General features: G+C 40.2%; 1 protein-coding gene across 3 annotated transcripts in view; it reads left to right on the top strand.

Annotated features, from left to right (window-relative positions):
• LOC147243117 (inactive serine protease 35-like) overlaps positions 1-14,942 on the top strand; it is a 68,101-nt gene that overhangs the window by 45,172 nt on the left and 7,987 nt on the right. Inside the window, exons 3-4 of one of the 3 annotated variants that reach the window (XM_086189817.1) lie at positions 11,715-11,827; positions 12,314-13,925. The exons of 1 other annotated variant lie outside the window; for it this stretch is intronic. In XM_086189817.1, the coding sequence (XP_086045943.1) occupies positions 12,314-13,669 (1,356 nt within the window). In that variant the 5' untranslated portion in view covers positions 11,715-11,827 and the 3' untranslated portion in view covers positions 13,670-13,925. Of the gene's footprint in view, positions 1-11,714; positions 11,828-12,313; positions 13,926-14,942 lie in introns of those variants that run through there. One more of the 3 variants, XM_086189818.1, reaches the window with a different exon arrangement.

The following is a 14,942-nucleotide window of genomic DNA, read 5'->3' as shown; positions in this document are numbered from 1 at the left end:
TGATGTGGATTGCTAATTCATGGCCCAGGAGACCACGTCACAGCCTCTCAGTTTGCAGCATCCAGCCAGCAGCATGAGCCCAGCCAATCCTGATGACACATACCAGTTTTTATTCACCTCACTGTATTTCTCACACTGACCTGCTCTTTGTCTTGACTTTGTCATGTTTTGCCCTTGCAACCTCTTTTTTTTGTGCATGCCTGCACTCACTCTTTTTGCTCACTTCTATTTAATCAGAAAAGTGTTTATTGAATAATGCAATGAAAGGAATATCCAAATAGTCAGTAACACAGAGAGCACATGGACAGTTCTAGCCCCAGTTCAGGTATTATAGTTCAAGTCACAGAGATAAGATCCCAGTTAAAATAAGTGCTTGGCAATCATGGGGACCCGCTGAAAAAACAGCGGGCTACAATAGATGTCACTGTTTCTGATGTGTTTAGAACCATCTGATTGAAAAATTGTTTGTCGTGTCATGACTACGTTTTCTCATTTCATTCTTTTTTTCATCTTGGAAGGTGACAATGATGTTGTACTTTGTTTATTATGTTAAATACATATAAACTAGAGGGCTTTTGGAGAGTGCATACCAGTGCCGAGGTGCAGCCTCAGCAAAATCGAATGCAAAAAAAGAGGTTATTTTTAAACCGGCCCGAATGAGGCTCATACATTTTTGCATAATCCTGCTACCAAACAAAAACATTAGCTCCTTGGCAGAGGTAACTAGACATATTTTTATAATTACCATTTGCTATCAGACACACTGAACAATGGCAAGGCATTTCTATCGCCTGTGAGTTGTTGTTGTTGTTGTTGTTTTTCCACGAGCAGGTTTGTGTGTTTGTTTCTTTTTACAGTGACTGTGAATGAGTTTGATGTTGAGAATGCCCCAGTGTTTGGAATTCAGATCTGGGATAAATTGTATTGGAAAATGGCATTATTTGATGGCATCTACCCATTTATATATATACAGTTATTGTGTATCTCGTGGATTTAGAATTGTATATTCCATTGTAGTGCTGTTGAAATATTGCAGAACATAATTACCTAAAATCATATGTTGATATTAAACACAGTTATATGCTAAGGATTATTACAGTTACCATGTGGATTTCATGAAGAACTCTTTTTCTTTCATCTTCATTGTTCGAAACATTAATTTCTGGACTGTGTGATGAGTAAAGTATTTATTGGCCTGGATTCTTAGCTGTTGCCCCATAAATGATTGCTATGTTTGTTATCTGTCTTTCCAGTTAGAAGCAGATAGAAAACAAACTTCTGTCAGTGGTCAGAAAGAAGAGTGTGTTCATACTAGTGTTTTATTAGTTTGAGTATGAATGCGTGTGGGTGGGAATTGGAAATGATAAAAAAAAATATATACACCAGATGGACTCTGTCATCCAAAGTAATTGGATGACTTTGGCATTTGGTCTGTTCATGATGAATTGGACTGTTGTCTTGAAATGATATGGCTTAAGTTCTATTTAAATGCAGCTTAGTCATCTGCCCTGATATTTTAGAATAATTCAGCAAGTAATTAGGTCATCCCGTGTTAGTCAAGCTATAAAATATTCATTACAAGGTACATCACGCCAACTTCTTTAGACTTAAAGTCACTGTGATTCATATCAATTTTTGAAAATTGGATCAGTCAGAATTTTCTGCATGCTGTTGCTGTTTTCGGGAAACTGAATCATGGGAATGTAAAGAGCCAGATTGAGAGCAACAGCTGCATGTTATTTTATGTCATTAATCACTCTGCAAAAGTTTCGATTGGTTTCAACTATTTGTGCCACTGGTGTAAAGCCCATGCTCTCACTCACTGCTGTCTCCTAATTCCTTTCCTTCGCTGTCTATCCAATCTTATGAAGATTTTTTAAAATCGAACATCAATTTATAACGTCATATTGGCATGGAAAGTGAAGGAATCACCAAAGCCACTGAATATATCCTAAGAGGAAAACAGTGTCTGTACATTGATGGCAAGGAGTTGTCAAACTCACTCCAGACCACAAATGTCAAACCTTTAGGGGTTTATTCACAGGAGACCATGAATGTCTGAACACAATTTCATGTCTATCAATACACTGATGAGATCTTTCATCCACAAGTCTGGCTAACCAGCTAACAGACTGACCTACATTGTCTTCCAAGGCACCAAAAGAAAATAATCATTATTCACATGGAAGGAGAGAGTGAGGGGAGGACATGAAAAGGTTATAGACAGACTGACAGATTGCACATGCAAATTAAGTGATAAAGTGACATAATCCCTGGCTGAACATCCAGCTGTGCAACTTGGCTAACAAAGCTAGCTATCGTTTCCATACAAACTGAAGCAGAGGGAGATGAAAAAAGACAAAAAAAACCAACAATGTATAGTAGAAAGCTGGGTGATTTACGCATGTGTCATTGTATTTTCATGATGAATCTGCCAAACTGTCTCACATGAGACCAGAGTATGTGAGACTTTCCTGCTTCTTTCCCCAAAACACTGAAATCCCCCTTTTTTAACAAGCTGGAAGACAGTCAAAGTCTATATCAAGGTCTGACAACACTGTAAAACACAACATCTGTGAGAATTGCCAAAAGAAACAAAAAAAGAAAAGCAAGGCCTAAATTTGTCACATTAATAACTTGGAGAAAACAGATAAGTTGCACACATTTTGGTCTCCTTTTCTTTGCAAAATGTGCTCGTAGGACATTTTCAATAAATGGTGCAAGGAAAGCAGTTAGTTTGCTCTCCGTGTATTTAATATGTACTGCTTCCTGCTGGCAAACATGTCTCATAGTAAACATCAAATGTGCCCATTTCTACCAGACCCAAAACATGCATAAACACTTTCTTCTTTATAGACAAATGAACCATACACATGGCAATACTTTAAAAAAATGCAAATTACGTTGAACATTGTCCACAGATGTTGGTTGAAACTGTCATCCATCAAATGTGTGTTCATAATTTTCTTATTTTGCTGTGGAACTGTAAAGGGGTGTGTATGCCTTCCACTAAATCATACCCTTGTCTGAGAGTTTTATCACACCAGAGATGCTCACAAGTCTTTTTGTGTAAATATGAGTTAAGAAATCTCTGACTTTTTTTACTCTCTTTCTCCATATTTAGCCCCCAAGTACGTCTTTCTCTCAGTTTTACGTTAGCCAGCAGGTGGTGGCTCAGGAATGTGAGTGAACTATTGTCATTATGGTAAAGATAACACTGGAAAGCAAGCAGTCACATGTCTTTTAAAAATATCCAGTACACTCCAATCTAATCAAGCTAACAAACCACAAAGCTAGTACCAAGCTAACTGATACAACTGAGCTAACATTGATCATGATTGCTAACCTCATTGTTAACTTTCATTTTACCTAGTGACTGACCTATGTGAATGCATTCTCAGCTGCCTGATAAAGTTTGATGTTGTCAATCCAGCCTCACCAATGTGCATACAGCTTTTATTTTGTTTGTGATTTGTGGAACATTTTCTTTGCAAATGTTATGAAAAATGCTAAAAGTATGCTGCTGCTGCTTGCCTGAAAGGATACACATGATGGACAGGAATGGCATTCAGCTCAGTTAATTTCTTAATGTTTATCCACTAAAGACAGATTGTTAACAAGTCTCAAAGATCGAGTCCAAGTCAGGTCTCAGACAGAAATGTGTGCTCCACTTAAGTGTAATTTGAGTCCAAATCTAAAACTCAAGTTCCCATCTCTGTGTCGCACCAGTCAGAGGACAACATGTATTCCGAACAACGATTACCTTGCAAAAAATTGCACTTGATTACCCTACGTGTTAGCATTGCTAGTTTGAGCTAGTGTCACTTTTCAAGGTGCTAACTCCTCAAAAACCTGCTCACGGTGAGTAATTTAGCACTGAACCCTAATCTCAAAATGCTTATCTGGTATTTGTCAAAGACAAACATTGGATAAGAGAGTTCTTTCTCTTGTCCAGAAAGCAAATCAAGCAGTAACCAACCTGTTTTCATCCCAGATAAATTACTGTGGAAAGTCCTGACATTTTTCCCTCAAAATTGGACTCAAGGAATACATTTAGTGCACATGGTATTAATAGTGCACTCACTTTATTTTCCAATAGGTCAGATATTATAATTACTCCAAGACTCCATAGATGATTAATTTCAGCTACAGACAAATAAGGATTCAATTAACTTTTTACTTGTACAGGGCAAGAGGCCATAGTCATTTTTTCATGCTCATAGAAAACATCAAAGGAGCCACTCATGCACAGCAGTGAGGAGGACATAGAATGATGTACGTAGCATGGCTGAACCTACGTGGTTATACAGCATGACACCTACAGGTGCATGCTGAACAAATCTTTCCAGAAATCATGTGCCTCCGTAATGGCTTCCACCCTTCTGGGGAAGCTACGTAAGGTTCAGAAATTTGGCTGTGTGGATTTGGTCCGTTCAGGCACAACAAGGTGACTCAGGTGGGGGAGGCTAATTTAGTCTGGTGTTTTTTTGACACCTGGACATGTGGAATCTGCACACACTGAACACTACAGAAGAAACTGCAGGAAAAGCACAGACGTGTTCTTTAGCTCACTTGTAGCCTGTTAGCTTGTTTTTGCTGCTACGTGGTCTGTCCAAAATCAGCTGCAAAAGTATTTCAGTGTACTTCGGGTAAGAAGTGGACGGAAGTAGGAGCTTCAGAAACACATCAGAGACCAGAGATGTTTCCAGAGAAAATGAGTGTAGTTCCTGCTCCTGGAGCAGGGATTCAAAAAACCTATTTTGGATTTATTAATCCACTATGAGGATTGAGGAGTTGCTGGACGGATAATTTCCCAGGTTCATCTAAGGATTAAAACTCCTCAGATGTCTTCAAGTGTTGGACACATGGTGGGAAAAACCTTGGAATGATGGAGAAGAGTAAACGGCACTAACAAGTCATCCTTATCATGGCAAAAAATTCCATAAACAGAAACTGGACCACACGCACGCACACGTGTACTCAAAAAGAGAAACATTTACAGAAACAAACACACACCAACAGCAGAACAGACATCCAAATGCCACAAACACACATCTGTTTTCGTACTGAATAATAGAAGAAGAAATTATCGTCCTCCTGTTGGAGTTATAACTTGATGACACATCAGCAAACGTCAGCTTGTTTATCAGACTTTAGTTTATGATAGCATTACAATTTGAGAGTGACATGGAGGCTTTGCAGATGTTTCTGAATGAAACATCATCCTGTTTTAATAGTTTATCTGATCAAAAGTCTTTTGTGTTGGACAAATCAAAGTTTACAGCAGATCAGTGAGGTCATAGCACTTCCTCCAGCTCATTAAAAACCAACCTGAAATCAGTAAAAACAACTATTCTGAACATAAATGCTGCTGCAACAACAGTCCAGCTCAAGTTTAAATGAACTTTTATGTTCTTGTGTGTCTGAATGCAATTGGACATAAAAGCAATAAAACTGAACCCCTTGAAAATGTCTCATCAGGTGCTAGATCTCCCTCTTTGCTCTCTTTTTATCATCCTGCCTATTATTGTGGGCTTTGTAATGGAAGACATATGATTCTCTATGTGGGAACAAAACAACAGTACTTGTGGCTCTCAATTTATTCCAACATCAGTACACTAATGTGGCGTATTTATGGCATCATTGGACTGTAAGCAAATACAGATAGCGAGCTTTGCCTTTTCTGGGTAAAAATGAATGTATGCCTTACTTTTTGGAAACTATTTGAATTGTTTTTCACTCCCAAAACACCTTAAAGCTGTTAAGGGTTGTTGCCAACACCTCATGTTGTCCACCACAAAACTGTAACACACTCCTGCAGAACAGCCCTCTCCTTAGAAGTCCTCTTCTGAGCCTGTGAAAAGTGGAACAACTCAATGAGCTCTAATTGTCCATAACACAGATGTTCTTCATTCATTTTAAACTTGGGGGTGGTTGTTTATGTGACTCTGAAAGGATGTTCATGAAGGCAACAATACTGTAGGTGGCCATGGGAAATTGATCTTATCCAGGAAGATGGACATCCCTGAAGTGATAATTCCCATGTGTTTGGTCTCATAGTCGTCTGTGCTGTTGTCCAGACTATTTCAGGCTAATGCACATCTATTTTCCCTCCATCTATCAGCCAGGTGGCCTTAAAGATGGACCATTGTGATGTCAGAGGTGGACTGAGAATCATCATCTGACTCGTGTTTTTATGGACCTTTTATTGGAAATTCCAGCTGATTTTTCAGTTTCTACATGTGCATCTGAGTTGTGCATCATACAGGTCCACAAGTATTTTATTGGTGCAAGTCCATAAAAGAGCACCCATGCGGACTGAATCACCACGTGTGCTTTAAATCTCAGTTTGTTTTGCAAGCGTTGTTAGGCAACAGTAACTTTGCATACTGCATCTTTATAGGAAAACTGAGAAAAGAAGTTACACACCAGCATGGTGATGTGCAGGAATGGTGTGCATTGCAGGTGTAGAATGGAACCTTTCCTTGACTTTTGATTCATAGCAAATACTATCATAATTGCTATTAAAATATCCATCCATCCATTTTCTATACCGCTCAAGGATACTTCGACATGGCTGGGGGGAAGTGAGGATCAAACCGGTGACCCTTCAGTTGCTGGACAGCCACACTACCTCTTAACCATGCCGCCCCCCAATTAAAACATATAGAAACATTTTAAGTGCATTGAACAAACAGGGAACTTATCATGTTACTGTAAATATTCTTTGCACTTTCTTGTGTAAATTACCTTTTTGCATGTGAACTTTGCAAGCAAATCACGTGAAGAAACTGTTTTTCAGGCTGCAGTAAGAAAGTCAGTTGGAAGTAAATCTCTATACTGTATTTACATAACTGGCATCGATTTTTGCAGCTGGAGATCTATGAGTATCCAAAGACCACCTTATCAACTGGACTGACTGATGCTGAGGGAAGTACTTTCTGTAGAATTTGGCCATAGAATTTCCATTAAACAAGTGTTACAGTTGGACAGGAACCAGTGTAGCTCTATTACAAGACAGCAGGACGTGGAGAGTGCCAAAATAAACCCCCCCCACTCCCTTCTCTTTGGGCTCTCCTCTCTCCTGCACCTGGTTTCTCTAGGACTTTCACCATCATGAAAAAAATGATGAGCGAAAGAGAAGACATGAGGAACGCGAGATGATCATGATAAGGAAAAGACACACGCGTCTTTTATTATAACAAATAACTTAAAATAAGTGGGGTAAAAAGGCCGATGGAGTGAAATAAAGGGCAGGATAGGACAGATTTATGAAGGATGAGGATGAGAAGGGAAAAGGGCAGTGAATCTTAGATGTGTGAGAAAAGAACAAGAAACAATGACTCATCTTTCAGCCCAGGGCATTTGAGTATTATCTCTAGTTCTCCATAGACTTGACCCAACTTACAAAGAAAGAAAGAAATTATGTTTTCAAATTCTTTCCCATTGCTTTTTTTCTCATGTTTTATTATTTAATCAAATTATATCTACAAAAACCAGCACTTTTAAATTTTAAGTTGGCTGCGCATTCTAACTTGGCCTTATAGGCTATTAGAATGAGAATGAAAGTTTTTTTTTTTTTTCACCAGTAATTGTTTTCCTAAAGTTCGTTTCTCATGTTGGAATAAATAATTATTTTCTTTGGTTTATGAGATTTATACCACAATTATGTTTATGCCATAAATATTGGGGCATCACTATTGTAGGCGAGCATGAAAACTAGAAACATGTAGCCTGGCCCTGTCCAAACACAATTGTCAGACCAGCATGTGAAAATCTTCATTATTTCATCATGTTTGGGATCTGTAACCACCAACTCTGGCTCATTTAGCATCATGCTTTTTGGTCCATTTTACCTCGGGATTTAGTCTTCATGCTAAGTTAACCAAACCAGCAGGTACATTGCGTAGCGTCGTATTGACTAAGACAAACATCACATTGTATAAAAGAACATTTGACACTACCTAATAAAAACATAAACTTGATCATGTTTGCTAAAGCGGGCCCGATCATTGAAGTGAGAAATTTTCCTCACAGAATTCAACTTAATCAGACTTTCGCATCAAGTGGAGTCTCCCCCTGCTGGCCATTAGAAAAAAATACTTCTTACTGCCACGAACCACAAGATCTCTTTACTGTTTTTGTCAGTCTATGATGACATTGCAGTTTTTAATTTCCGTGACCAGGACCTGCATCCTTCACCAAGTTAAATCTGGCACATTGATTATGGAATGAAACATTTCTATCAGCTAGACGTAATTTTTAATTTGTTTCCATGCTCACACGCAAGTGCCACTTTGCAAGTTTCTCAGCATACTTGTCTTCCAAGGGTCAGGATAACCCCATATTGATGACAAACACTGCCTGTTTCAGATTTTGACAATAACTTTTGATCATCTTGGCAGCAGAACATACAACAAATTTAGAGAAGAAGTCATCTTTGCATGGGAAAGTGGTGATGTCCTTGTTGAGAGTTGGCCAGAGAAAACCGAGCCTGGGTCCAAAGGAGCAACTGGAAACACTGAGTCACACCAATGGCGCGCACTCTCCTGCAGCGGTTGATGACCCCTTAGTTGGACTGGTTTTTATTAACAGTGGCGTCTAGACACAATTCAGCAGGAACCGGTTATGAAGTGACCCAGACTGCTGTCCACAAAGTCTGTAAGTAGAGACCATGAATGAGAATGTTTAGTTTGGCAGCTGGGGGCAGGAATCAAACCCCCCCGGTCGTGGTGGTTCACCAAACAAGTCAATACTGAAATTAATCAAACAAAAGCACGAAAGGTGAGGGTCAAAATCAGAGGAACAGAAAGATGCAGGGGTAGATGTGTAGAAGAAGCAAGTAGAGTCACACAGGCTCTTAAGAACATGTGGGGAACCTTTAGCAAAAACACAAGTTCTCAAATAATTGGTGCTACTTTGATACTCAGTATTATTAATCACCATGATCACAGTTGGCATTAATTGGCTGAGGGCTTTATGCCATTACTGCAGATGTGCATTGGAATTTACCTTCACTAAGAGGTCCTGCTTTCACTGCTGTCTTGTTTGTTTTTCTGTTCATCAGCAGGAGTGCACAAAAATTACTGGGCTGCTTCATTACAGTTGATGGAACATAATGCAACAATTACGTTTCCACTGGCTTTCAGGAAATGTACATAGACCTTGGTGCAGGTCTCTGTTCTCAGAGTACTTAAACAGTTGTTACTATTATCATAATTGTTGTTGTTGTTAAAGAAGAGAACAAGTTTAATATAGCACATCTAAGAAACTTTACAGGTAATTTTAGCAATACCAGCAGACTAGTATCATTGAGCAGTTCTACTTTTTCAAATGCTGAAAGTATAATTGTCTGATCATTTCCTTCTTGCTGTTTATGTTAGTAAATGGATTATTTCCTGTACAGTTTTTATTGCTGTTATAAAAACCGGTAAGTTTACTTGTACTTCTCTTAATTGATGAAACATGGGGAACGATTATTTGTGATAATGATGGATGGATGGATGGATGGATGGATGGTCATAAAGTTTTCACATCCTCTTGTAATATAAGGTCACCACACTCCCCCCTGGCTCTCCATCTCTATTTGCCAAACAAATTGAGATCATCACTCCTTTTATTGTAGAAACTCCAACTAAAACATTGATTCTGTATTTTCTGTAGTTGTTTTATCCTCTAACCGGAAATCTCCCACAAGGGTTATTATCTCCAGATAACACGGCAAGAACTTACATAGAGTTAAAATGCTTTATTTCACAATCCAAGATGATGCTTTAGAAAATATAACAGATGGGCGGCACGGTGGTGCAGTGGTCAGCTCTGTCGCCTCACACCAAGAGGGTTCTGGGTTCAAGTCCCGGCTCAAGCATGGGATCTTTCTGTGTGAGTCTCCATGTTCTCCCTGTTCCTGTGTGGGTTCTCTCTGGTTCTCCAGCTTCCTCCCACAGTCCAAAGACATCAAGCGAGGACGAGGCTGATTGATACTCCAAATTGACCGTAGGTGTGAATGTGAGTGTGAATGGTTGTCTGTCTCTGTATGTTGGCCCTGTGATGGACTGGTGACCTGTCCAGGGTGAACCCCACCTCTCACCTGAAAGCTGCTGGGATAGGCTCCAGCCCCACCCACCCCCCGCGACCCTTAACAGGATAAGCAGTTGAACAAGGATGGAGGAGGAGGAACATAACATACACATAACATACACACATCAATACATACAGATGACATTCAGACATTATAAAGTGCAAATCACTGAAACGTTAATTCGGGGGAAAAACAGGAAGTTTTTGTCATTTTCAGTTCATTTTCTATTCCTTTGACTCTCTGTCCAGTTATGTTTTTTTTTAAATGTCTATTTTTACAGCTCTGGCTGAGAGCCCATTGCAGTCAATGTACTGCCGATACAAGGGGAAACCCTGCTTAACCATATAAATCATCATTAAACCCCCCCAAAATAAGTGCACCACTCCCTGAAACTCAGTATCAGCAGGGGAGATGAGCTCTTTCCACTGGAAACAGTGTAGTCCTGTTCTTTCCCACATTCACAAGAGTGTAGAAGCAGATTGTGTGAACCACTGCCATCACTATGGTTCATCTCTTTCATTCATAGTCAATAAAGTTCATTTTGTCTTATCTGACATTCCAGCTGAGAGGAGTAAATATTCCCCTCTGGTGGACAGGTTGAGACAATCGCGGCCAGCCCCTATGTCATGACCTCAACAAGAACCAATTTGATACCAGAAACTTAACAATGAGGACACCATACTCAAGATTCAGTTTTCAAACCGAAATGATCTTTTGTTTAACAAAATGTCATAATAAACTGGTGCTAATTAAGGGAATCCAGAGGTCTGGCCAAAGGTGACTAAAGAGGTTTGTTGTTCATTTTGAATTGTTTGGAACTCAAACACTTAACTCACTCCTCCTTATCATGCAATAAGACTAAAATCTGCAAAACATCTTTTAAGTAAATGCTGTTGGAACACCTCCTTATCGCACCATAAGACTGAAATCTGCAGAACTTCTCCAGTTCCTAAAGGAAAAGAAGGAATTCTGAACTCATGTTGTGTTTACAATCAAAACATTGAGTTGATTTCGCACAGTTGAAAAACAAACCATCTCTTTGTATGAGAATAGCAATTATCTCAGCTTTCATTAGCAGGAGTGTGCATGTAGGTGCATGAGTATCTGATCAAGGAGGAGTTCCTGCACTGAATGAACTGCTGTTGCTCGGGCACAGCCTGGCAGTTGTCAAAATAAACCAACAGAGGTTAAAATACAGTCTCCTCAGATGTGCCAGGTCTTGCATGGTGTGTGTTTGTTTCTGTACATACTTCAAACCTCACCTGACATAAATCCAAACTCAGTCGTTTACCGCAGAAACACCAGCATAACACAGTTACAGGCAACCTTTTATCAGCTGATTTGTCTGTAAATACCTTTACATCTAACCTCTTTTAACTTTAAAGTATCACTGATCTCAGAGTGTTCCATGCACCTAAATTCCTCCCTATGTTGCTCCACTTTTGACCCAAAATGTAACATCATCCCATGATCAAAAACTTCATTCATGCTTGTACCCTTCAGCCCCTCGACTGCCCCCTCCCCTCTCCCTGTTTGGTTGTCATGTTTCCTTTTTTCCAAGTGGGATGTAGATCTCGGTGAGGATCATGCACACAGCTCCCCCCCCCCCCCTTTTTTTTTTTTTTTTTTTTAGCTCTGGAAATGATGGAACTCATTCTGCTGGAAGTCTTTTGGAGAGAAGCTTTTTATTAATGAGAAGGAGACCATTTACTGGAAATTGCTGGAGTGGTATTTGATTGTTTCCAGGTAGGAAAGGTTTCTTACATTTGTTTGCCAGGTGGCATTTTAACACCAGTTTCAGCAAAGAACGACTATGCTTTAAAATCCACCTCCACCTTTCTGTAATGTTGCAGTGTCATTCTTTGTATATTATCCTATATCAAAACTGAGTTACAGTAATCTTAAGTTGCAGATTTGCTGACTTTTTCCATAATGCAGTGTTATTAATACAGGCTAAGAAAAAAACAGCAGACTATTGTATTAGTATTGTACAGAGTATTTTTGCCTAATCATGAAGGTTTAAAGTGGCAGTATCTACATTTTGAGACATATATTAGATTTTCTCAACTTTAAGCATTCTTAGTCTATTTTAAATATATCACAAATACCGGTACTCACTTTGCTGCTGTGATTGTTATGGCTTGTGTGCCATCTGCTGGCCAAATAATTTCATTACAGTAATATTAAATGAATCAAACTCTTCATCTATTTTGTTTTCTTTGTCCTTTTCAGATGGGCCTCAATCTCCTGTTTGTGCTGCTCTATGCAGCTGCCTCAACAGTTTTCAGCAACAATGAGATCAGCGAGGTTTACGAGTGGCGCAGGCAGAGCCTCCCAACGCTGCTGGACGCACACACATGGCTCTTAAACAAACCGTCATTCAGCAGGGGTATTGAGGAAGAGGACGAGAGAGGTGGGATAAAGACACTTTGTGGGATCGAGTGTCAAAGAGGCCTCCCATATATAGACCAGTATGAGCAAGAGAGGATTCTGGGATATGAGACAATGTATGAGAATGGCACACGCACACATACAGATGTCACTCTGCAGGGTTTTAATATGACAGTTACCCGTGCTTTTTCACAAACCCGCAAAAAACGTCAAGTTTATGGAGCCGATGGTCGCTTCGTGATCTCAGACTCGCAGTTTATTACCAACTACCCATTCTCCACTGCGGTCCGTCTCTCCACAGGATGCTCCGGAGTTTTAGTTTCCCCAAAACATGTGCTAACAGCTGCTCACTGCCTCCATGATGGTAGGTCTTATTTAGAGGGTGCAAGGAGAGTCAAAGTAGGAGTATTACAGCTCAAAAGCAAAAGAAACAGACAGGGTAGGAGAAGAGGAGGGCGACAGAGGGGTGGAAGGAAAAAAGAGGAACAGATGGAGGATGGTGAGGAACAGAATAGTATAGATGGTCAAGTGAGAGGGAGGAGGAGGCGCAGGGGGAGAAAAGAGGTTGTGGCTGATGAAGGGAACCTAGATGAGTTTGAAAGAGGAGAGGCCAGTGTCAAGCGCATTCGACGTGCCGCTGAACCCAGGAAGAAGCCTGCTTTTCGTTGGACAAGAGTCAAACGAACCCACATCCCTCAAGGTTGGATTCAAACTGAGAGCTCCACCAATGCTGTGGCTCCTGACTATGATTATGCCCTTCTGGAGCTGAATCGGCCAATCAAACAGAAGTATATGGAACTTGGAGTGGCGCCCACAGCCACCCCGCTGGCCCGGATCCACTTCTCAGGCTATGACACTGACAAAAGCCTGCTTGCTGGTCAAGAGGATGAGAAAGTGGTCTACCGCTTTTGTTCAGTGGCGAAGGAATCTGACGATTTGATGTACCAGCACTGTGATGCTCAGCCAGGCGCTACAGGTGCAGGTGTTTACATTCGTCTGAAAAAAGAGGCGGAGCATGCAGGTGGGAGAGGAAAGTGGCAGCGGAGGGTGATTGGAGTGTTTTCAGGACATCAGTGGGTGGATATGGAAGCGGGGGAACAGAGGGACTTTAATGTGGCTGTGAGGATCACTCCTCCAAAATATGCCCAGATCTGCCACTGGATCCATGGAGACCCCAGTCACTGTAAAGAGGTCTGAACTGCAGATCAAATGATATACGAGAGGAAATGGTCACGTTCTTGAGGCCTCAAAGATTCCAGAAAGTAGGACTTACTGTCAAAAACGCTGAAAGTAACACTTAGCAAAGAGTGAATTGCAGACTAAAGAACTCTTAGTTGTGTCTACCTAAACTGTTGTTGCATCATGTCATCACAGCTTCATTGAAGACTCCTCATTCATTTAATGTAATTTTTTTTTTTTTTTTTTTGCTATATTGCAGCATACTAAAAGAAAACTAACTACATTTCAAGTATAGCATGTGTGGAGTTCCTTTAAACCGTTATTTAAATACTTGTACATTTGTATTAGAAACAGGCATGATTCAACTTAGAAATAAAATATTTCCTTAACAAGTTTTGTGGCATGTTTATCCATTTGGAAACAGTTTCAATAGAGTTTAGAGTATTGTTGAGCGGTTTAACTGTGTCCTTTAATACTTCCCAGAACAAACGTTCCAAGACGGCAAAGCCTCCAGCGTTTGGTTCAAACAGTAGTGTAAAGGTAGGAGGAAAACAACCAATACTATCATGTTCTTTAGCATATTACCTGCAAGTCAGAGCTCTTTGTGGCACGCATGACTCACCATGTGGCGTGATAACAATTTGCCTTTTTTGGCACATCACAATTAAGAATGGGTTCGCTGAGGGTATCAGACTATTGTGTGGGTCAGTGTACCCCAGGATACGTATGCATTCACACTGTTAAATGAAAGCGGCCACATGTGGCCCACACCAAAACTTCTGAAGATGGTTGGAGTGATCGGAGCTGTCCATTTGCAGTCGGATCACTCAGGTCTTACTGATAATACCAAGTTTGAACCTGCCCAAAATTACAAAGTGCACCTTAAAGAACTGAACTTGCCTGTAAACGGCTTTATTACCCTGCTTCACCTCTTCAGTGAAAAGCATGTCACCAAACCTGCTGTCCAGTGTTGATTTTTGCATCTGTGGTGCTGGGTCAGCAGCCTATTTAACCATTTTGGTCATTGCTGTAAACAGACTGATGATTTAGATCCAACTTTCAGGGTTATGTAGAGAAATTCAAAGTCACTTCTGCTACACTCAGAACGTGGTTTGTCTGTCTCCAAAAAACTTGCAAGCCTGACATCGTAAAGGGCATTTTTATTTATCCCGGGACTTTGCGTACCGCAAACAATTATAGAAAAAAAACATTCCTTGTCTTTGTTTAAACACATCCACAAATGGTGCTTGTTCATTTCCTGTCTTATTCAAGGGTCCAATCAACATGTGTA

The sequence above is a fragment of the Aulostomus chinensis genome, chromosome 20, assembly GCF_037954235.1.
Source record: "Aulostomus chinensis isolate RoL2024-O1b breed Wild chromosome 20, RoL_Achi_v1.0, whole genome shotgun sequence".
Taxonomy (NCBI): Eukaryota; Metazoa; Chordata; class Actinopteri; order Syngnathiformes; family Aulostomidae; genus Aulostomus; species Aulostomus chinensis.
The sequence above is the reverse complement of the archived record's forward strand: the minus strand, read 5'-3'. Positions and strand labels throughout refer to the sequence as shown.